Genomic DNA, 21,903 nt, shown 5'->3' with positions numbered 1-21,903 from the left:
GACAATTACAAATCATGTTGTATAGATGCATCAGGTAGCACGTTAATCAATACATAGTACAAATTTGGTACATTGTCTCATCACCCACACCTCTGAGAGTTCAATTTATACCCCCTGGGCGTCTCCACGGTCTCGTGTGGGCTGTTATGGATTAGTCACTCAAAAGGTCTTGGATTCTTGCAGAGGAAAAGATTCAAGACCCTAAGGTCCAGAATCAGACTAAGACAGCCGTACTTCTTTGGGACCAAAAAGAACCATGAGTAGCATCCCTGGAAAATGTCCTGCTCTGGCATCAATTCCGCAGCTCTTTTCTGCAGAAGTGCAGCCACCTCCTACTGCAGAAAGCAAGATGGTCTTCTATCCAGAGGGACTACATGGTAGAGACTTGGAGAGGCATCTACTGAAATGGTAGGGCATACTACCTTCCTACAAATTGAAGGACCTACTTGTCTGACAAGGGCAAACTTAAGATGCCTCCCTGCTGGTACAGGAAAGGAGGAGGTCAATTGTTGGTGATGCAGACTCTGCACTTGCTTCTGGCTCGGTATTGCTTCAACAGAGGGTTTTGAAGTTGCTGCTAAGTTGTGTGTTCTAACGCTGCCAAAAGCTGAATCCCCATGAGAGGCCGCAAAGCTTCTGGTGGCAGAAGTAGCCCTGCTGGGGCCAAAAGAATGAGCTGCAACTCTGCTTGCTTTAAGTCTTCCATAAGCAGTGTGTGTCTTGTTCCCGAACAACTCAGCACCATCAAAACAAAAATCCTTCATGATTTGCTTGATATTATTTGAGAAAACTGATGATCAAACCCAGGCATGCCAATAAAGGGATACAGAAAACCCCACAGCCCAGGCAACAGAGATGACTGTGTCCAGACTGGCTTTTATAATGTGCCTGGACACATTTTCACCACCATTGCCGAAGGTGACTGCTGCCCAACAAAACATCTCAAACACTGCTTTAAGAAAAAAGACAGGTTCTGACCCTGGAGTAAGGAACTCAAGGTATGTCTGAAGAGGCATGGGGTACTACTGTGGCACTGAGAAGAGCCTGAATGTTTTGGCCCAGGAGGAGGACCTAAAAGCAGCGCTGGAGCCTTCAGGAGGCTGACCCACCACAAGCTCCAGGGGATTCCTCAGGAGACGCAGGGCACCTTGGGGATTTACACTTGGAAGAGACTGATACAGTTTTTTCTTCTTGTGCTAGTGGCCCTTCTGTGCTTGTGGCCCTTATCCCTGAAAGATCTGAAAGAAGGAGAGGAAGGGTACGGAGATCTTGGCTAGAACAGACAGCAAACTTGATGATCATCCTAAGCTCAGGCCATAAAAAGTTTAGATTCCCTTTCTTTAATCATCTTCAGATGAATGCAGGAGTCACACATTCTTTTGTCATGCTCTAACCCCAAAGACTACAAACAAATGTCATAGCGGTCTGTAATTGACATTGGGCATCAATCTCATGAAGAAACTCTCTAACAACAAGAGGGTGAGCTCTGGATCAGTGAAGGGTTTGGAAAAAAAAGGAACGGACTTCAGAACTCTGGGGTGGTGCATTATGGTTCCAGTGATGTCACCCTGGCGCCATTTGTAGGAAAGTAGGATCTTTCTGCCATAGTTACCCTGGGGCAGCTCTTCTGCTATGGCGGAGGAGTGTCTCCCCCCCCGCCAGCACCCTCCAAATCATGAAAAATAAAAGGATAATAAAACGGGTAAAAAAACGTTTTATTATTGTTTTATTTTCCTATCCTGAGTCATGGGGGCGGGGCTACAGTGACGACAGGCACTGAAGGGAGTGGTATGTGCACTCCCTTCATTGCACATGACTGTTTGGTGGCTGTTTCAGGTCGGCCAACCATCATGCGCAGTGAACGTTCTCTCCAACCCAAGAATGCTGCTGGGCTAGAGAGGACAGGCACAGACTCACAGTCTGTCCTGGAGCGCACATTGAGGGCACTCCGGACAATCCTGAAGCCATTCTCAGGTTAGACCAGCTTCAGGATTGGCTGCAGGGCAGGCTGGGAGCCTGTGCCTTCTGACGGAAGAAGAGAGAAGTCGAGCGGGACGCGATGGAAGGCAGCAGGAAAGTTTATTGTTTGTTTTTTACATTGCTCCCCCTCATCCCCCTCTTTTCCATGACATGAGCCGCGGCGGTAGTTACCCCAATCTTTTGCCTGGTGTCAGTGTGTTTAAACTGTAGTACAGTGGGATCCTGCTAACCAGGACTCCAGTGTTGGTGCTCTCTCCTCTAAATTTGTTTGGTAAGTACTTTTTACACCCCACAATTGGCATACTGGTGTACCCATGTAAGTCTCTAGTATATGGTACTAAGGTACCCAGGGCATTGGTACACCAGGGGTCTCCCATGTGTTGTGGCATGTATTATGCCACCCAGGGGAGCCCATGCAAACTGTGTCTACAAGTCTGCCATCGCAGCCTGCGTGAAATGGTGCACGCACCTTTCACCCCAGATATAAGGTTTACCTTATATCATGGTCACTGCACTTAAGACTTATGAGTCACCCCTAAGGTAGGTCCTGTAGCCCAAGGACAGGGTTCTAATTGTAAGGGTGCCAGTGCATGAGCAGAGGAACCACTATTAACACCAGACTCAATTCTCTGGGTTTTGTAAGTGCCGGGAAACCATTTTATGGTATGTAGTGGACACTGGCAAACCCGAGATGTCCAACTGCATGACTTTACAGAACCTGGTCATGTTTGGCATCAAACATGTTGGAATCATGCAAAGATAATGATTCCAGTGCTAATTGCATGATACAATGATTTGGTGGGACTACTTAGAGGACGCCGCCATGCCTACCTGTGTAGCCTTGTGGGTCTGCGTGCAAGCCAGTGCTGCCGCCGACCCCAGACACTGTTTTGACCTTCTACTGGAGAGGTTAACTCCGGCAGGGGAAGGCAGAACCAAGGATTTCCTGTAGAGGAGATGTGTAACTACCTCTCCTTTAGAATTATGCATCTCTGAGCTAGGGTGGTGATGCTTCCGAACGCCACCAGACTGCTTTGAAGGGCATATTTGGCGCCCTCCTTACATAAACCAGGGAGGTGCCCAGAGTTCTACCAGGTGGCTGCTTAATTCTGCCATTTTTAATCTAAAATAAGCTGAAGCCCCTGGGAGCATCTCACTGGTTAGTCCCCCAGAGTAGCATCCCTGACCCCTCCCCCCCAAAAGGTGGTTCACCGCAGAAGCTGTCCAACCCCCTTCCTGGGTTACTAAAGGGCTCTCCTCAGGGTGGATCCCTAGCTGTGTCTGAACAAGTATTCCACTGCAAGACTCGTCTTTAGGGTCCTCCACAAGACTCTTCTGTTGCTAGACACAGGACTCTGCTGTTGGGCTGGGCCGGACATGAGACAAGACTGCTTCTGGCAGGAAGGCTCCTAGTACAACTTTTGAATCCATGCTCTGCAACCATCCTGCATCATCCATGACTGTGCTCCTCCAAAGTCACAAGGACTCTGTGTGCATCAAGGACAGCAAGAAGGAATCTGCCTTGGAGTGAAGGAGTCATTCCTCTCCATCGAAGGCATCTCAATGATAACAACCGGCCTGTGGACCCTGCTGTCTGGCAGACTCTTCAAGGCTCTGCAAGACAGGTGGTGGTTTTGTGACTTTCCAGAGGCTGGACCAGCCTTCTCTGCAGATGGGAAGACTGTAATCCCTCGTGGAGCTGCGGGCACTTTGTCTGTCTGTCGTTTCCAAGGCTTGTTGAATCTCCAATCGGAAGACCTCCGAGCTCCAAGAAACTCCAAGCAACACACAGCTCCAAGAGCAATTTCCTCCCTGCATCTCCTGTGACGGGGGCCTCCATCTTCCGTGTGCTGCTGGGGCCTCCCCGCGACTCACTGTGCCTGCTGCCAGAGGGTCCTTCGGGGGTCTCCATCGATTCCTGCTGGCTCTGTGGCTTGCGGAGGCCTGTCGCTGGTTTACCTGTAGTGGGTGTGTCCCTTGGACCTTGCTCGTCCTCAATCCTGCAGTTCATCCTGCAACACAACGTTGTGTTTGCCCAGGCTTGTTGATGGTCCTGCTGGCCACTGACCCTCCTGCGATTCGTAGATCAGCGTGGGACAGCTCGTGGACGGCAACAGTGATCTTACAGCATCGCCTGGTCTCCACAACTGCATCTTCAAGGCCTCCGTACTACAGTAAAGTACCCCCGAGAAGGGCTGGCATTGTGCTCCTGGTCACCCTGGACGACTACGGGTGGCTTGGGCTTTGTTTCCTCTCTCCACAGGTACTCCTCGTTTGGGATGCATGCCTGGATTCCACCGACCTCGTCCACGCGTCACTGTAGCAGCTGGACATCCGAGGTTTCCCATTGACTTCAAAGGGTGGTTCCGACACCACTTTACACCTATGCACCCATGCTCCCTGCTGTAGGTATCCTGCTTCTCTGGATATGCACGGGTGGGGATGATCTCCAACCTCCCTGGTTCCAACGGGTTTCCTCAAGGTCCTCAGGTAAGGGTCCTGGCTGAATCCTCTGAACTCCAACCGCGACTACCCCCGTTCATCTATGGACACCAACTCGGGGTAATACCTCTGCACCCGGACGCCTAGGTCTCCTAGCTACTTACCTTTGGTGGTTTTGTGCTTACTCGGTCCTGCAGACCCTGGGGTGATAGTCTCGTTTTGATACTCACCTCGCATTCCATTTTTTCCATATATGGTTTGGCCCCTCCATAGGGGCCGATGTGTTTTATGTGCTTTACTTACCTGTTTGATGCTATATTTGTTTTGTATTGACATCTCAGGGTAGTAGATATACCAAAGAAGTTTAGGGTTGGTGTGTAATAAATACTGCTGTATTTTACGAACGCTGGTGTGGTTCTTTCTTGTGTAAGCATCACTGACTGACATGTGTGGTAAATGCACCCACTTTACACCCTCCTGCATAACCCTTAGTTGCTTTCCAGAGCTACCCCTTGCAAGCTTTGGTTATCAGGGACCACTTGCACAATCACTAAGGGTTGCCTGGACCAATAGGTGTGCACCATATACTGAGCCAGCCTACTACATTGTGTGCCACGCCGACATGGAGTCAGTGCTCTCTACCAGAGTGGAAAAGCTATTGAAATTTACGAATACACTCTGGCGCCTGGGATATTCTTGTGGAATCTGCAAGTAGAAATATACAGCAGATAACTATTTTATTAAAACATTAAGACAAAAAAAATCCAATGTGAAGTAATGAAATATGGAACCAGGATGTCTGAATATTTGAAACAAATCTCTAGAATCAGGAGCAGGGTTCAGAGGCTCTAACTGGATGCAGAATATTTTTCATTTCATTTCAGCTGTGCCGCTGACAGAGCTTAGATGAGGAGACACTCTGGTGTCTCCAAGAAGCTTATCGTTAACAAAAATGATTTTAAAATATATTTCTGAAGTTGTTCTGTATGAGGTCCTCAGCTACCGTAAAGTATTCAAGATGTTACGAATCTGGAGGCAGAAAGAGTGCAAAAATATTGTCAGGACAGCCAAGCATGATCCCAAGCACTCCGCAGCTGGAAGGATCACTGCCATGATCAGCAATCCATATCAAGAGGTGCTATCTTGTGCAGGAAAACACAGCAGGAGGTAGGATTATAAAGCCTTATGATTACTTACACATCAGTCATCTGCCTTGTCATTTCACAGCAGATGCAAACCAGGTCTAATTGTCAGTTGCTACATTGAAATGTTACCTTGTCAGTACCAATCTCAAGCTTTAGTGGAGTGAGCTACATCCCAGCATTAACTAGGGCAGTATGATACTCCTTACAGTTCTGAATTTGATGCATCTGTTAAACAATGTGAGAGGGACATTAGTTTTTGTGAATGGTTGGTCTCAAAGTAGCTGGTTAATGTTATCCCAGGTTCATATTGTAAGGACACCTAACGGGTAACAGAGCACTTCATAAGTTTTTAGATTTTTTTTAAATAATGCAAAGTAAAGTTCCACACAGGAAATATTTTAACATATCTTACCTTGTTTCTGTGGCCGCTGATCAAACGGATGCTATTGTTCTCCACCCAATTTATGTACCAAAGGGTTCCAGCAGTTGTGCCTACAATTCCCATATCCATTAAATCATCGAAGTAGGCACTGACCAAAGTTCCATCTAGAATCATCTCATGTTCTAAAAGGACTGAGCTGGACCTGGAGGGCAGACAGTGAAGTGAAAAGGCAGTCAGAATAGGCTAGGTTGAGGAGAAAGTAAACTTGTTGTCAAAACTAAGTAAAGGACATGAGATGTTCCTTAGAAATAAGTGTCTAACACATTGGACTCTGAACTATATTCCCAAAAGAAAATGAGCATGCAACCTTAACAAGAATGACAATTCCTAAATTCCCTTTTCCAGTCAACCCCTTACCCTCTTTAAGGTAACAAAGTGTATGAACACTTCACCTGGAATATGCCCCAAGGATTTATTTACTCTCAACCCCTTGCTACTTTAAGAAGCTACTGTTAGTACTTTAGCAGGTCACATTACTCAATTAGGACAATTTCTTGAAGCAGATGAAAGGACCTCATAAAAGAAGAAGTTACTCAGCTTCTGAAACAATATTTCTGGTAGATGCATAACTATAAAAGTACAACAAAAAACAAGAGCCCTACTCGAACGTGTGGGATAATTCTCCCATTACAAAAAGCAAAAAGCGTTTTATAGTATAACCCTCATACACCAGGGTAACCCCTTGGTGGCATGCTTCATCACTGGGTTCTTCCTGTTTCACTGCGGAACAAGGGGCGCTGCTACCTGTGTGTTACACTAGAGCACTGTGTAGTGTCTAACCACAAAATGATGGATGATAGTAGTTGGAGCGGTTCTAATCTGGTAGGAAAAACTGTAATTATTTAGTCCTAGGCAGTAGGATTAAAATATGTGAAGAAAAGGTAGAAAGTATCCTCAGGTTTAATGACCCTGTTTTCTTCCCTAAAATTCGGTCTACATGTTCCTGCCACCCTTCTCTGTGGCTCTTATCAGGACCATGAATCTCACTCCCTGAGACACTCCTTTTTTTAAAAATAATATAAGAGCAAAGTGTTATATCATCACACATTCTGCATGCAAATAGGATAAGTTACTTACCGGTAATCCTAGTTCTCTTCCAGGGTTATACTCATCAAAGTCATAAACACTGAATAATCCCCGCCCACATGCGGGATCCCGGAGCATATATAAAAATACATATCTATATATATGTGTTTGTTTAGACAAACAAGTACAGAGTACTTCCAAAAAATACATATATACATGTCTCAAAATCAATGGCGGTTATCCTGGCGTGCTTCCTGATCGTCGGGGTGCTGGTTGAGAGATGCCCACCGTGTCTCGGAATATGTGAGCAAACTCACTTTCACTCATCATTTTATTTAATGTAACGGCAACATCAAATATACATGTATACATACATAAATATGCAGCCTAATGTACTTCCAATAGGCTAATATGCCAAAATTACATGGATTTTTTTGAAAAAGAAAATAATCTCTAATATAAACACTGCAACAGAGTACGTATAGTGTAATAGTGTTCCAACACAGCCCTTTATTTTCAGAAAAAAACCAATTAGCTCATAGGCTGCATAACAGAAAAAAACGTCACAGTAATATAAACACTGGCACCCTGCCTTTAAGGATTCCAAGAACCTGGACACCGAGCCTTTAAGACCACCAGGAGCCCCCTGCTCCCATCATGCCCCACAGGTGGCAGTTTGGTCAGTTCTTTTTTTACAGTGTACAAACAGAGATCATGGCAAGAAAATTGAAACACTAGTATACTGTCAATACTCGTCCGGAGGAGGGAGGGTTGCTTATGACTTTGAGGAGTATACCCCTGAGAGAGAACTAGGATTACAGGTAAGGAACTTATCCTTCTCTTCCAGGGGATACTCATCAATAGTCATAAGCACTGAATAGAAAAGCAAGCCCATACCCACTTCCCTGCGGAGGAGTAGCAGTATAAGTACATCGAACTACAACATTTTACGGATGAGATCACCCAAATAGATTTCTCAAAGCGGCTTGCCCAAACTGAGCATCCGCCTGTGTGTCAGAGTCTAAACAGTAATGGCAAGTGAAAGTGTGTACTGATCGCCACGTGGCTGCTTTACAAATTTCTGCAACAGGTACATTCCTGAGGAGAGCCGTGGTAGAGGCTTTTCCTCTGGTAGAATGGACCTTAGGTTTGCCCGGAAGGGCTTTGTTGGCCAGTTGGTAGCAGAAAGATATACTAGAAACAATCCACCTAGAGATGGATCTTTTGGAAGGCGGAGAACCAGCATTTATAGAACCATAGTTTACAAACAGCCAGTCTGATTTTCTCAAGCCCTTTGTTTTGTCCAGGGAGATCTTTAGAAACCTCTTAAGGTCCAGAGAATGAAGAGACCTCTCAGGAGGAGTTGAGGGATTGGGAAAAAATGTGGGTAGAGTGATGATCTGATTAATATGGAACTCCGAAACCACCTTGGGCAGAAAACTTGGATGGGTTCTTAACACCACTGTTTGCATGAAAAACAGATTAAGGTTCTTAACAACACAAGGCCTGGATCTCGCTAACCCTGCGTGCAGAGGTGATGGCGACTAGGAAAGCAGCTTTCCATGACAAGTGCAGTAGAGAAGCCTTGTGAATAGGCTCAAAAGGAGCAGCCATCAATGTAGCTAGAACTATGTTACGCTCCCAAGGTGGAGCTGGAGACGTAATCTTTAACTACAGGGATTTGGAAAAAGGAAACCTGTGTTGGAGACTTTCTCTAAGCAGTAATAGCTGTTAAATGAATCTTTATGGAGGAGAACTGCAGACCAGATTCGGCCAAATGTAGCAAATACAGCAAGATCACTGGCTCTTGCCCCCAGACTGGATCATGACCTTTGTTCATGCACCATAAGTAAAAACGCTTCCACTTGAAAGCGTAGGATTTCCTGGTGGAAGGTCTCTTGGCTTCCTTGAGAATGTTCATACATTCCGAAGGTAAGTCTAAATGTCCGTATTGAAGGACTTCAGGAGCCATGCCGTTAATCTCAGGGATGAGAGATTGGGATGAAACTCTTTCCCCTTGTTCTTGGACAGCAAGTCTGGGCGGCATGGTAACCTCCTGTGTGGAACCTCTGACAGCTGAAGAAGGTCCGGGTACCACCACTGACGAGGTCACTCCGGAGCTATCAGGATCATTCTGGTGTTGGTCCTGTAGAATTTGTTGATCACTGCAGGAATCAACGGAGTTGGTGGAAAGGCGTACAGTAATGTCTGAGGCCATGTTATCAAAAGGGCATTGCCCCGTGAACCGGGTTGGTGAAACCTAGATGCGAAGACGGGGCATTTGGCATTTGCCGCGTTTGCAAACAGATCGATGTTTGGCACTCCCCGTTGCGTCCTGCGTGACCTCATCGTTTACCACCCAGTCGTGCGCTTCGACGAAATCCCGACGTAGGGCATCTGCCTGAATGTTTTGAGTTCCTGGAAGGTGAATGGCCACTATTCTTAGATTTCTTGCTAGAAGCCATTTCCAGATGGTCTGCGCTTCCAGAGAGAGAGGTCTCGACCTGATGCCCCCCTGTTTGTTCAAATAATACATTGTGGTGGTGTTGTCTGTTTGAACCAACAGGGAGCTGGACTAGAGAGAAGAAAACAGGGACTTGAGAGCTAGATGAACAGCTCTTAGCTCCAACAGATTGATGTGATATCCTCGATTTGCCTCTGACCAAAGGCCTTGCACGTTAGGAGGGCCCATATGAGCTTCCCAGCCCTGAAGGGAAGCATCCATGACGATTGTCTGAGCAGGAGGGTCCTGGTGAAATGGAACTCCTTTCAGGAGATGGGAACGCTTCATCCACCATATAATGGAATCCTTGGCCGATTGGGGGAGACACATTCGGTCTCACCAGGGACCCGATTTCTGCATCCACTGGTCCTTCAGAGATTGCTGCAGAGGACGCATGTTCAATCTGGCGTTCGGTACAATGAAGATGCATGACGCCATTGCCCCCAGAAGTGATTAAACTTGCCTGGCTGTGGGGTATTGAGAGATGAGGAGATTGCAACATTTCTCTTTGATTGAGGATAACCTCTCCTCCGAAGGACACATGCTTGCCTTTACGGTATCCAATGAAGCACCCAGGTAGTGGATTTTCTGGGTCGGATTAAAGATCGACTTTTTTAAGTTGACCTGTAGGTCCAATTTGTCCAGTAGATGGACAGTATGATAGATGACTCTGAAGCAGAGAGGGTGACGAGCTCTTCAAGAGCCAGTCGTCCAGATAAGGGTCAATGAAAATCCTGCGTTTGCAAAGAAAAGCTGCCACCACTGCCATGCATTTTGAAAAAGTCAGGGGGGCTGATTTGAGCCCAAACGGGAGAACCCTGAATTGGAAATGATGGTGAGCCACTTGAAAACGCAGAAACTTTCGATGTTTCTTGGACAACGGAACATGGAAGTAGGCATCCTGCAAGTCTATAGCACACATCCAATTTCCTTGGTGTAGGTGAGGGAAGATTTGGCGCAATGAGACTCAAAGCAACATCCTTCCAGCTTCATTTTGGTCAGTATCCTGGGAATCAATGGGATGGGGGAAAGGCATATGCATATATACCTGTCCATCGCATCGAAAGGACATTGCTCTGAGACCCCGGGAGGGGATACCTGCTGGCACAGGACCGGCATTTGACGTTGATGTTCGTGGCAAACAGGTCCAGAGGTGGTTTTCCCCATAGAGCAAATACTTCATCCAGCTGGAATTGGTTGAGTTTTCATACCTGGCAATTGTCTGTAGCTCTGCAGAGAGCATCTGCCAGCGTGTTGTGTAAACCTGGAACATGCTTGGCCCGGACAGAAATCCTGTGCTCTGTTGCCCAGCTCCACAGTTCTTGAGCTTCTAGAGAAAGCGTGAGAGATTTGGTCCCTCCCTGTTTGTTTATGTAGAACATACTGGTAGTGTTGTCTGTACGGACCAGTACGGAAGCTCCTGCTTTTCTCGGCAGAAAGGTCAGCAAAGAGAGGAACATAGCCTTCAACTCCAGGCTGTTGATATGACTTTGTTTTTGAGAATTGGACCATTTGCCTTGAATATGAAGGTCCTGCAAATGGCCTTCCCAGCCTTTCATGGAGACTTCCATTGTCAGGATGTAGTCTGGTATATTTTGTAAGAAAGTCAATCCTTTTGAAAGGTTTGGGGTGTGGCATCACCATTTCATTGTTATCTTCATGGCGGAATGTGAGAAGTTGGCCTGGTATGTGATGTCCACCTTTTGTACCACTAATGAGAGTTGGCACCTTGCACCAGTCCAAACAACCCTTATGGTGATTTAAGAGGTAAAAGATAACCTTAGAAAGCTATCCAAGTGGTAACTGTGGAGAGCAGCGTTTAGGCTTAGTATTGAAGGAATGTTAAGCAGCTTGTTTTACCAGAATACAACCTTATTGTATTGGTTAAATGAAAGGCGAACCACATAGTAGTTATAAAAATATGTATTTATTATTATAACACACCTTAAATACCTAACAGTATCTGCTACACACAGATAAACACAAAGCACACAATACTGTAGCACAGAAACAATCGTATGCAGCACTAATACACAGTGGGCTTTAGGTGGAGACCAAACCAAATACTAAAATAGTGGTATAAGAAACACGACTCAAGTCAATACAGAGTACAGAGATTGTAGAATCGCTGGGACCCCAAAGAACCACCCAAGGTGAGTAAAGAGGAACTTCACGGAGGACGGGTGCAGTGTGAGAACATGACCACATGCTACGTACAGTTCAATAGGAGAGTCGCGGCTGCAGTTTTAAAGTTTAAGGACACTTCCCAGTGGATTACGAGGAAGCCCTTTAGATCATAGGAGGATAGAGAGCCACCCCACCCGTGGATACCGTACTACCAGAGTTACCTATCCCAGGGAAGCCGGGTGCATAGGGCTGAAGTGGTGTCGGAAACCGCTGTCGATCTCCATGGAGGACTTCATGGAAATTACACTGTAGGAAGGAAGAGAAGTGTCCGTTGGAATCCAAGGGTAGATTCCTGGTGAAAGGTACCTGAAAGCAGAGGGAACAGAGTCTGGGTTACTCAGGAGTGACCAGGGGTTCGGTAGATGAATGCCCACCGATGTCGGGTGCTTCAGGTGTGATGACAGAGACCTTTTTTTTTTTTTTTTTTAAATTTTCCAAAACCTTTATTTTGCCATAGTAGTGTACACTGCTGTTTAGCCAACAACCCGGAGGCAGGCAGCCAATGTGCGCGGCTTTTCGCCGACTGTACGGATCAAAGTCATACACTGTTGAAGTCATGTAAATGAAGCAGCGTGCAACTTCAAAACAACAGAAACAAAAGAAAAACAGAACCAAACTTGCCACGTAGCATCCCAATCGTGGTACATACAGCTCCCTAGACAGTGTCAGACAGAATAATGACAGCAAGTTGTGACCATCAACTTCGCAGTATCCAGCTGGGGACCACATCTCGAGCAGCCCAGTCCAGAGGCCCATAAGACCCACCCTCCACGCAGCGGCACCTGGAGAAGGCAACCCCCGAGAGAACCACATTCCGCCAACCAGGGCAATCAAACTACTCATGTGCCTCCTGCATACACAACCAGGAGCACCGCATCACTCCCATGCACAACAATGTCCCCTGATCCATCAGGCACTCAGGCCGTCCACCTCTGATTCCGTGCGCTGATGTTCCCGAGCCCAACTCACAAACGGCTCCCAGATTTCCCTGGGTCTGGAGGCAACAGGCATCAACTCCCAGAACGTGGCCAGCTGCGTGCACCCATACGTGACATCCGCCAGCCATCCCTTCACCGTGGGCACCCCCCGCCGCCCCAATGGATGGCCACTCGCCTCTTGGCAAACAACAAGAGCAAAGCCTGCCATTTGCGCGTCTGTGGCGGGGTGGATCGGACATACCCCAGCAGCCCAATCAGGGGAGAGGGAACCTCTGCACGACTCACTATCTGATTAATCACTTGAAAAACTTGAGGCCAATAGCTGTCCAGTTTGGGGCAGGACCACGCGATATGTAAGAAGGAAGCAGCGGCGGAGCCGCACCTCCAACAGTCATCCATCTCCCGAAGTCCCATCCTTTTCAGGCTGATGGGTGTCCTGTAGAATCGATGTAAAAATTTAAAGTGTATGAGGCGCAAGTTATAATTCGGCGAAAGCTCAGTGAGCTGCCCGCAACAGACCTCCCACTGTTCCCCCGACACCTCAGGCCGAAGCTCTTCATTCCATTTTAGCAGAGCGTTCGGCTTCGCAGTGGGCCCCGCGTCTTGCATAAGGCGATATATACGAGTAACCAGTTTGCGGGGCGACGGGGAGACCACCACCGCCTCCGGAGCCCTAAAGACTGGCGGCTCGGCGGGGAACTCCCCCGAAAGCGCTCGACACGCCGCCCGGAGCTTGTGGTACAGGAATAACTCAGAGAAGGGCACAGTCTCCCCGTCCTCTGGCGATGGGGGAGGCATGAACCTACCATCAGGGAAAAGGTCAGCAAATGTACGAAGACGCAACCTCTCAGCCAGGCCACCAGCCATCCCATCCGCAGCACAGGGCAGCAATGGGTTGCGCAGCAGAGGGAGCGAGGGGGCATAGAGCAGCGGAACCTGTGCTCTCCTACGCAGCTCCTCCCACACCCACCTCAACAGCTCCGCCGTATCCACGTCCACCCCAGGGCGGCGAGCCTTTGCACAGACCGCGACACCAAGTGGAAGGGGTGCCATCGCATCCCGCTCCACCGCGATGTGGGGCTGAAAAGGAGTGGGGTGGGCCCAAAAATGTAAGAACTGTGCCTGTGCACAAAGTGCATACAGCTTCAAATCGGGGGCCCCCAACCCCCCCCCCCGTCGAAGGGGCATCGCCAGCGTCTCCCATGCTACCCTGGCCTACCCACCGGCCCACACCAGCTCCACCAGGGAGGAACGCAGAGTAGCAAAGAAGTGGGCCGTAAGCGGCACGGGTATATTGGCGAACAGATAAAGGAACTTGGGTAGCACAATCATTTTTGTCAGCGCAATGCGCCCTGTCAACGACAGCGGCAGGGAAGCCCACATCTTCACCTTTTCTCTAAGCCACATCACCGCCCTACCGAAATTGAGATTCCAGATCTCCTGGGTGTCCCGGCTGATCCAAATTCCCAGATATTTGACCTCGTCCGCTTCCCAACGCAGTGGGTATTCAGAGGCAACCACCTCGGTTCCGTCCGTGAGGGGAAATACCACCGACTTAGCCCAGTTGATGGATATGCCCGCGAGGCCTTCAAAGCGAACGAATTCCCGCAGGACGGGATCAAGATTGTCTGCGGGATTGATGAGATAAAGGGTCACATCGTCCGCATAAAGCAAAATCAGAAGGCTCCTAGAGCTGAAACCAATGCCCCTCGCCGTGTGGTGCTGCCGGATCCTAGCTGCCAGCGGTTCCATAGCTATGGCAAATAGCAGCGGGGATAGAGGGCACCCCTGCCTAGTTCCCCGCGATATGTGGAACGGGTCAGACACCAGGCCATTGACCCGCACCCGTGCGGTGGGCAAAGTGTACAGCAAGCGAATTTTCCGAAGCAGCAGCGTGCTGAACCCCATCCTCTCCAGTATACGGAACAGGTAGGGCCATTCAAGAGGTTCAAAGGCCTTTGTGGCGTCCAAGAACACCACCGCGGCCTTGACCTCAGGATGGAGGTAATGTAGAGTGGCAAATATCGTACGTAAGTTGTGGGATGTCGCCCTTCCCAGTATAAACCCTGACTGATCTGGTAGAGCAATCATCGGCAGCATGGGTTGCACCCGGTTCGCCAACAGCTTAGCCAGTATCTTTACGTCGACATTAATCAGAGACAGCGGCTGGTACGAGTGCAAGTCGTCAGCGGGCTTATCCGGTTTCAGCAATGTGATGATCAGCGCCTCGCGCATGGTATCCGGCAAGACCCCAGTTCCCAAGGCCTCCTCGTACACCGCCAGCAGCCGATGGGCCAGCTCGTCGACATACGCCTTATAAAAGGCCGTCGTAAGGCCATCTGGTCCAGGCGCCTTATCCGGTGGCAGGCTCCTGATGACCTGTGCCACATCCCGCGCGTCTATTGGGAGATCCATATATTCTCTATGCTTATTATTAAACCACGCCAGTGCAATGGAATCCAGGAAGGACTCAAGCCCCTCTGGGCTCGCAGTCTGAGTGGTAGTATACAATCCCGAATAGAACTCAGCGAACGCCCTTCCAATCTCCCCCTTAGTGTGTAGTAGTGTACCCTCAGCCGTGCGCAGCTCATGGATATACGACGCCGGACGCTTCTGCCTAGTCATACTAGCCAATAGCTTTCCCGGCCTCCCACCTTCGCCGTAGCGGTGAGCTTCCGCATATTTACCGAGAAATTTAACCTCCCTCATGGCCTCCTCGTTATACTCCAACAATTTAGTTTTCAACCGCCCCTCCACCTCCAGGTCTTCTCCTACAAACACCGCGCTCTCGAGCCGTTTTATGTCCGCCTCTAGCGAGGCCAGGGTGCCCCTTATGGCCTTCAGTACACCCGCCTGACGAGCAATGCACTGGCCTCTAATGACAACCTTGAAGGCTTCCCATAGAGTCGCCATTGTGCTCACTGACCCCACGTTACGCTCGAAATAGTCGGTAACATCCGTACGGATCTCTTCCTTGAAGGCCTCGTCTAACAACGCGTGAGGTGGGAGCCGCCATGAGAATGCCTGGGGGGCCTCGCCCGGGAGCACTAGTGTTAACATGCAGGGCGCGTGATCCGAGAGCGATCGGGACAGGTGTTCGGCCTTCGACGTCCACAGCGCAACATCCCGCGACACCAGCCAGAAGTCTAAGCGGGACCACGCACTACCCTGTGCCGATATGCAGGTGCCCTCCCGTAGCCCAATATGCCGACCACGCCACACATCCACCAGCGCACCGTCCACCACAATCTCACGTATCGCCGAGCTCGCCAGCGGATTCAGCGCACGCGCCACCCCCTGTCTGTCGTCTCTGTCATTCATCACTGCATTAAAGTCACCACCCCAGATGACCGTGTCGCAGCCAGTGTTCCTCACCTTCCCCCACAGCTCGTGGAAGAACACAGGAGAATCCACATTCGGTCCGTAGACTGCTACCAACACCACCTGCACTCCACACAGAACCCCATGAACCACAACATATCTCCCCTCAGGGTCACACAGAACAGAACCCTCCCGCCAGTCCAAGCCCCTACGGATCAATATGGCCACCCCACGGGCATAGTTGGAGTAGATTGCGGAGTAAACATGGCCCCATCTGGCGTGTCTCAGCCGCGGGGCGGGGGCAGTATGCAAGTGGGTTTCCTGCAGCATGCACACATCCACACAATGCCGCACCATATACGCATGTACCAGCCGTGCCTTTCTATGGTCATTGAGCCCGCGGACATTCCAGGTAATGCAATTCAGAGTCGTTCCAGATCTGGACATTTTCATCACGTAACAACTTGATAGCACATAGACACATTTATTGAGGTTCCGTGTGAGACGGAACAACACTTTTTGAGTGGTGACGAATATGGATGAGTTTGGTGTCTACGAACCGCAAATGACGAGTATAGTGGGTGTACGCAGTTTCGCTACGCAACCACGTATGGTTCGTCTCATTTTTGGGTTTGTTCATCCGAACCCTCGGGTTCCATTTTAGATACGACATCCATTTTGTTTCTTGCCCTCAAGTAGCCAGCGAACGGACGTTGCCCGCTTCGTGACCCTGGGACTCCCAAGCTTACATGAGGGACACGTGTTTCCTTGAGGGTGACTTTTACGATAAGGGAAATGACACGGCGAAGGCAGATGGCCCCGCTCGGGACTCATCTTGCCGTGCTAGCCTATTGTTTCAGTCATGCATGCATTGGACACGAGGTCTTTGATCCTGTCATCAAGTTTCCTTTATTACTCTCGACACTCTTCTTTAACCTGTTGTGCATCCTTGTCCTTTCTTTGCATCTGTTCTTGTCCTCTCTCCTAATGTGTTTACGGTCAGAATGGAATGTGTTTTATTACGGGGTAGATATGTTTTTACAGTTGGGAACCGGCAATGCTGCTGTAATTATGTTCCGGCCTCCTGAAACATGAACACGACTCTTTTGAAGTTTATTGTGGGAACTGAGTTGTAACTTTTGTTCGCCATACTGTGTAATGGCAAAAACGTGTATAAAAGGAGCGATCCACTTTTGCAATTTGAAGCAGTCTCCGAGAACCTACACGTTGTGTACTTCTTGTGATCTCTGTATCCCTGCAGTAAATAAACGCTGATCTCTGACGTCGCTGGAAGTGTCCTGTGTCTCTGTGTTTTGTACGCCAGAACAGGTAACCCACGAAGGTTTCAGGTGTTGTCCCCTGGCACCGCTGGGTCCTAGAATAACCCAGTCCTTCAGTATGGAATCAATCTGCTCTGCACAGACAACATATCTAGGGCAGAAAATCAATCGTGGCATTGAACATTTAAACAAAAACTCCCGCCTTCCTCCCCCCACCCACTCCAAACCCCCAACCGGGTCGTGTAAGAACCCTCCCCTACCCCTCCTCCCAGAATCCGTAAATGTACAGGGGAACATTCCCAGTGGGGTGTGGCTACACCGGTACTTCCCTGTAATGAACAGGGTGGCCGGAAGAACTGCGGGGGATGCGAGCCTCCCAAGCCCTGAATACAGTAGAACTGTGACCACGGCAGTGAGCAGAACCAGGATACAGGGCACTCCCCTCACATATCCCCAAGTAACCCGGAAACATACCCTCAAGTGTCAGTATGTCCTTACACCAAGGTGCCCGCATGTGGAGCCACAATTACTCAATATCGCTAAGATTACCAGTCGCGGTCCCATCAGCATCCTTGGGTGTCCGACTCGCTTTACGACCCACATGTTTTGCAAACTTCATAGCTTCCTTAGCCTCAACGAAGATGTGGGTAGAACCATCGAAGGACACCTTTAATTTGGCCGGGTACAGCAGCGAATAGGGAACCTGCGCCTGCAGGAGGAGCCGCTTAGCCGGCAAGAACTCCCGGCGGGCAGCCTGGACGGCCGGGGTAAAGTCCGGGTAGAAAGAGAGCGTATTGCCCTTGTGTGTGATAGTTCCTTTCACCCTGGCCAATTTGAGTATCACATCCCGGTCTTGATAATTCAGGAGATGAGCAATTATGGGCCGAGGCGGCGCACCGACTGGGGGCCTTTGTCCCAGCGACCTATGCGCCCTCTCCACCACAAACACTGACGACAGGCCGGGGTCAAACAGTTCGTGAAGGAGGTCGGTTATGTATGTTTCCATTTTCGATATGGCGGTGGTCTCCGGCACCCCCGTAACGCGTAGGTTATTGCGCTTCGAGCGCGCCTCCAAATCCTCGTTTTTGGCGCAAATGACGCTCAGCAGTTTGTCCATGTGCAGGAGTTGTCCCTTCGTCTCCACTTGGAACTCATGGAACTCCGATTGTCTAGTCTCGAGCGTGTCCAGCCGCGTTTCATGTGCCGACACCTGCGTTTTCACGGAGTCCAGCTGACTTGTGAGATTATCCAACTTCGTGTCGATATTCCGGAGGCTGGAGCGCATCTCGAGCATCAATGTGCGTAGATCTTCACCCTGATCTACGGGGGTTGAGTCCTGCCGCACATCGTCCGGGGGGTCCCGCTCCGTCTCAGCCTGCCTGGCCGAGCGCTTGTGATCGAAGGTTAACTTCGCCTGCCTCGAATCGTGCTTTCCCATGTTCGAGGGGACGCGTCCGGCTCGCCCCACCAACCAAACGCCGCCACCAGAGACCAGGTCTCCCCCGCGCCAACCCCAGCCAGGGCCGCGCTACCGCCAGAAGCAGGATGTTAGGCGGTGACCACCACTCCTCGTCCCCCGCCGACAGGTCACCTGTGCCGGCCTCCCAGCTCCTCGCAAAGCCTGCGGCAGATGATCCCCGGGCTACAACCCAGGGCGGGCCGGTTCACAGCTCCAGGCCGGGCCGCCAGCCTCCTCGTCAGTGCAGCGCAACAGGCACCCTCAATGGCCGCCTTTCCGCAGCCCAGCCTGTAGTACCAGTGCAGCGCCGCAACCAGCGACCTGGTCCATCAGCCTGCTCAGCTCCTTTGTGCGCCTGTCCCCTGCGTGGTTGTCCCTGCTCCCAGTAGGGCCCGACACTCACCGTCGTCTCCGGAGCTCCAGCACCCCAGCTCTGCACCACGTGGCCACCACCGGGTCACAGCCGCGCGATATGTCGCCCTCGGGAGCTAACAGGGTCCGGGCAACAACAGGTATGGCAGCAAATATCCCGCCGGGCACACCAGGCGCCGCAGTCACCGCATGCAGGCCCCCGGGATCCAGACACACGACAGTGCTCCAACTCCGCTCCGGGCAGCGCGCCGATCACAGGCCTCCTCACGGGCCTCGAGTGTGCCGCTGCGTCCCCACACCTCCAGTTCCAGGAGCGCCGCGATCACGCTGCACCGTCAGCGCACAGCCTCTGGTCCAGGCCGGGCGCGTTCCGCACTCTGCTCACCCGCCTTCACTGTGCCGGCCTGATTCCACCGCGGCCGCCTCGGCCTCAAATAGCAGCCAGTCCCGACCTCGCCACCAGGATGGGCCTCCCACCGGGTCGCCCGGCGGACTCGCGGCCCGCGATCTCCGCCGGGGATACTTCTTACGTGCTCCGCTCCCCACCGCAAGTGCACCACACCTTCCGGCGCAGTACCAGCTAGCTTGGGCAGCCCACGCTCACCCCAGAGTGCAGGATAAAGTCAGGATAGTTTTCCGGCCGGCGGAGCTCGCTCACAGAGCGGCCATTTCGCTTCACGGCAAGCCACGCCCCCCGTGATGACGGAGACCTTGACTCTACAGCTGCAGGGACCAGGAGACGTTGAGGATGACAGGAGCCGGATACGCGCTGTCCCATGGAGGATGTTGAGTGCTGATGGGGCGGTGTCTGGCGGGAGCACCAACGAGCCTTCGCAGCGGCAACCCACAAAGAAGGTCAAGGAAGGTTACGGTCTAGCCCAGCAAGGACCAGGAGACTCACCACAGCAAGGGGCGTCAGGGCAGGCCTGGAGGAGCCAGGGGAGCCCAGGAAAAGCCATGTTGACCGTCAAAAAGACCCACAGGCAGGAGGCACAGGAGTCGCGAGGGGACCTTGAGCAGATTTACAAAGCAACGGCCCACGGAGCACTCAGTGCGAGGAGGCCGAAGTTCTTTGGTGGAAATGTGTTCAGAAGTTGGGGCTATTCGTTGCTCAATGCACCTGTTTGGGAAACACCAACAAGCATATGCACTTGCAAAAGTACACGGTGCACAGGGGTTCGGGTTATGCGGTCCCCATGAGGGATACTGGCCTCAGACTTGGTGAGAGGACAGCTCGACCTCAAGAAATGTAGGAACCCACCTCCTGTGCTGCTGGAGCCTTCGGAGTCCACATGAGCTCAGGACCAGCTGACCGGTCAGTTGAGTTACAGTGCCTGCAAATACAGGGAAGTGATTCCTTCATCTCAAGGGAAATAACTTCAGTTGTCCTTGATGCTCCACAGGTCCTGCACGGAGCCTGTATGGTGCACTGGTACAGATGATGCTTTAGACAGAGAGGGAGACGAAGTTGGGCCCAGTCGAAGTCCAGCAAAGTCCAGAGTGTCCAGACGGTCAAAGATCAGTGGTTTCTTGTTAAGAATCTTGTCCATGTCGAATCTAGGGTCCTACAGCGAGGTATGCCCTTTTGTAGCCACGGGAGAGGGTTGGACAGGTTAAGGGGACCCTCTCAGGGAGGGTCAGGACAGTGGGTAGGATACACCCATGTCCTTTGTCCAGATTCGCGCAAGAGCAGGAGCCAACATCTCCCAGACTGGTTTTAACTCAACTATGCACAGGGACACCAAATGTGCCCCTCATGCAGACTTTCAGGCACTTTGAAAGTGCTCCCCCCCAGCCGCAATACACTAAATCCTGTCTGGGAGGTGGTCACACCTCCCTGTGACAGGATGCCTATTGTTCTGCCTTCCCCTGCTCGAGCTTGGCTCAGCAGCAGGAGGGTAAACATTTTCTCTGATTGGCAGCAACCATTTTGTGCTGTCCGGGTCGAGAAGGCTGGTACCGGGAAGACCAGGGACACCACGAAGCTCACTTCAGAAGGGTGGAATTATACCTCCCACACCGGTTATCAGTGTGGAGGTATGATTAGAAGGTGTTTGATACCAAACACGACATGTTTTGTTGCAGGCATTTGAGATAGCATTTTACGCAAGAATATAATGCACCTCTATCTATATGCCTGACTGCGTCACCGACAACCCGGGAGAATGGTCTCCGAAGGCTGTCAGGGTGTCCTGCTCATGCAGGGGCACCCTCTCGCGTAAAGCCCAGCACCCTGCCTTTAGGATTGTTAAGGCCTGCTAGAGGGGTGACTGATAGGTTTTAAGTGTAGTGACCTATAGATATAGCAAACCTATATCTCTCGTAAGTGGTGCTAGCACCAGCTTACAAAGGCTGCACTGGCAGGCCTGTAGTTCCATTTTGCATGGCCTCTCTTGAGAGGCATCATACATGCTTCAGCCCATGGGAGGCCTCTGGGGTGCCTATGCCCTGGGTAAATGTGTACCACATCCTAGGGACTGACAAGGGTACCCCAGTATCCAATCTGGAGTGTACCTAAGTACATGACATAACCTCTTTAGGGAGAAAGCAGATAGACTGGGGTGCTGATTAGCAGAATCCCAATCAGACTAGTCAAAAACAGTGTAACATCAAGCAAAAAGTGAGAGTAACCATAAGAAGCAGTTCCTACTTTCCTACACAAAAGTAATCTGAATGATATCTTCAAAAGATCTCGATATTTGAAGCCATTCCTTTTGCAATTCTTCTTGGAGAGGTCGCATTTTGATCCTGGCCAAGGGAACCAGGTCTATTGCCGATGAACACATACCTAGCAGCGACCTGTATTTC

At 50.4% G+C, this 21,903-nt stretch overlaps 1 protein-coding gene across 2 annotated transcripts in view; it reads right to left on the bottom strand.

Annotated features, from left to right (window-relative positions):
* The window catches only part of WDR90 (WD repeat domain 90), a 1,426,420-nt gene that overhangs the window by 394,457 nt on the left and 1,010,060 nt on the right, over nt 1-21,903 (bottom strand). For both annotated transcript variants that reach the window (XM_085628141.1, XM_085628142.1), the window contains exon 36: nt 5,980-6,151. In XM_085628141.1, coding sequence (XP_085484267.1) covers nt 5,980-6,151 — 172 coding nt within the window. The remainder of the gene's footprint in view (nt 1-5,979; nt 6,152-21,903) is intronic.

This window comes from Triturus cristatus, chromosome 10 (assembly GCF_964204655.1).
Source record: "Triturus cristatus chromosome 10, aTriCri1.1, whole genome shotgun sequence".
Taxonomy (NCBI): Eukaryota; Metazoa; Chordata; class Amphibia; order Caudata; family Salamandridae; genus Triturus; species Triturus cristatus.
Note: the sequence above shows the minus strand (reverse complement) of the source record. Positions and strands in the feature narration are given on the sequence as shown.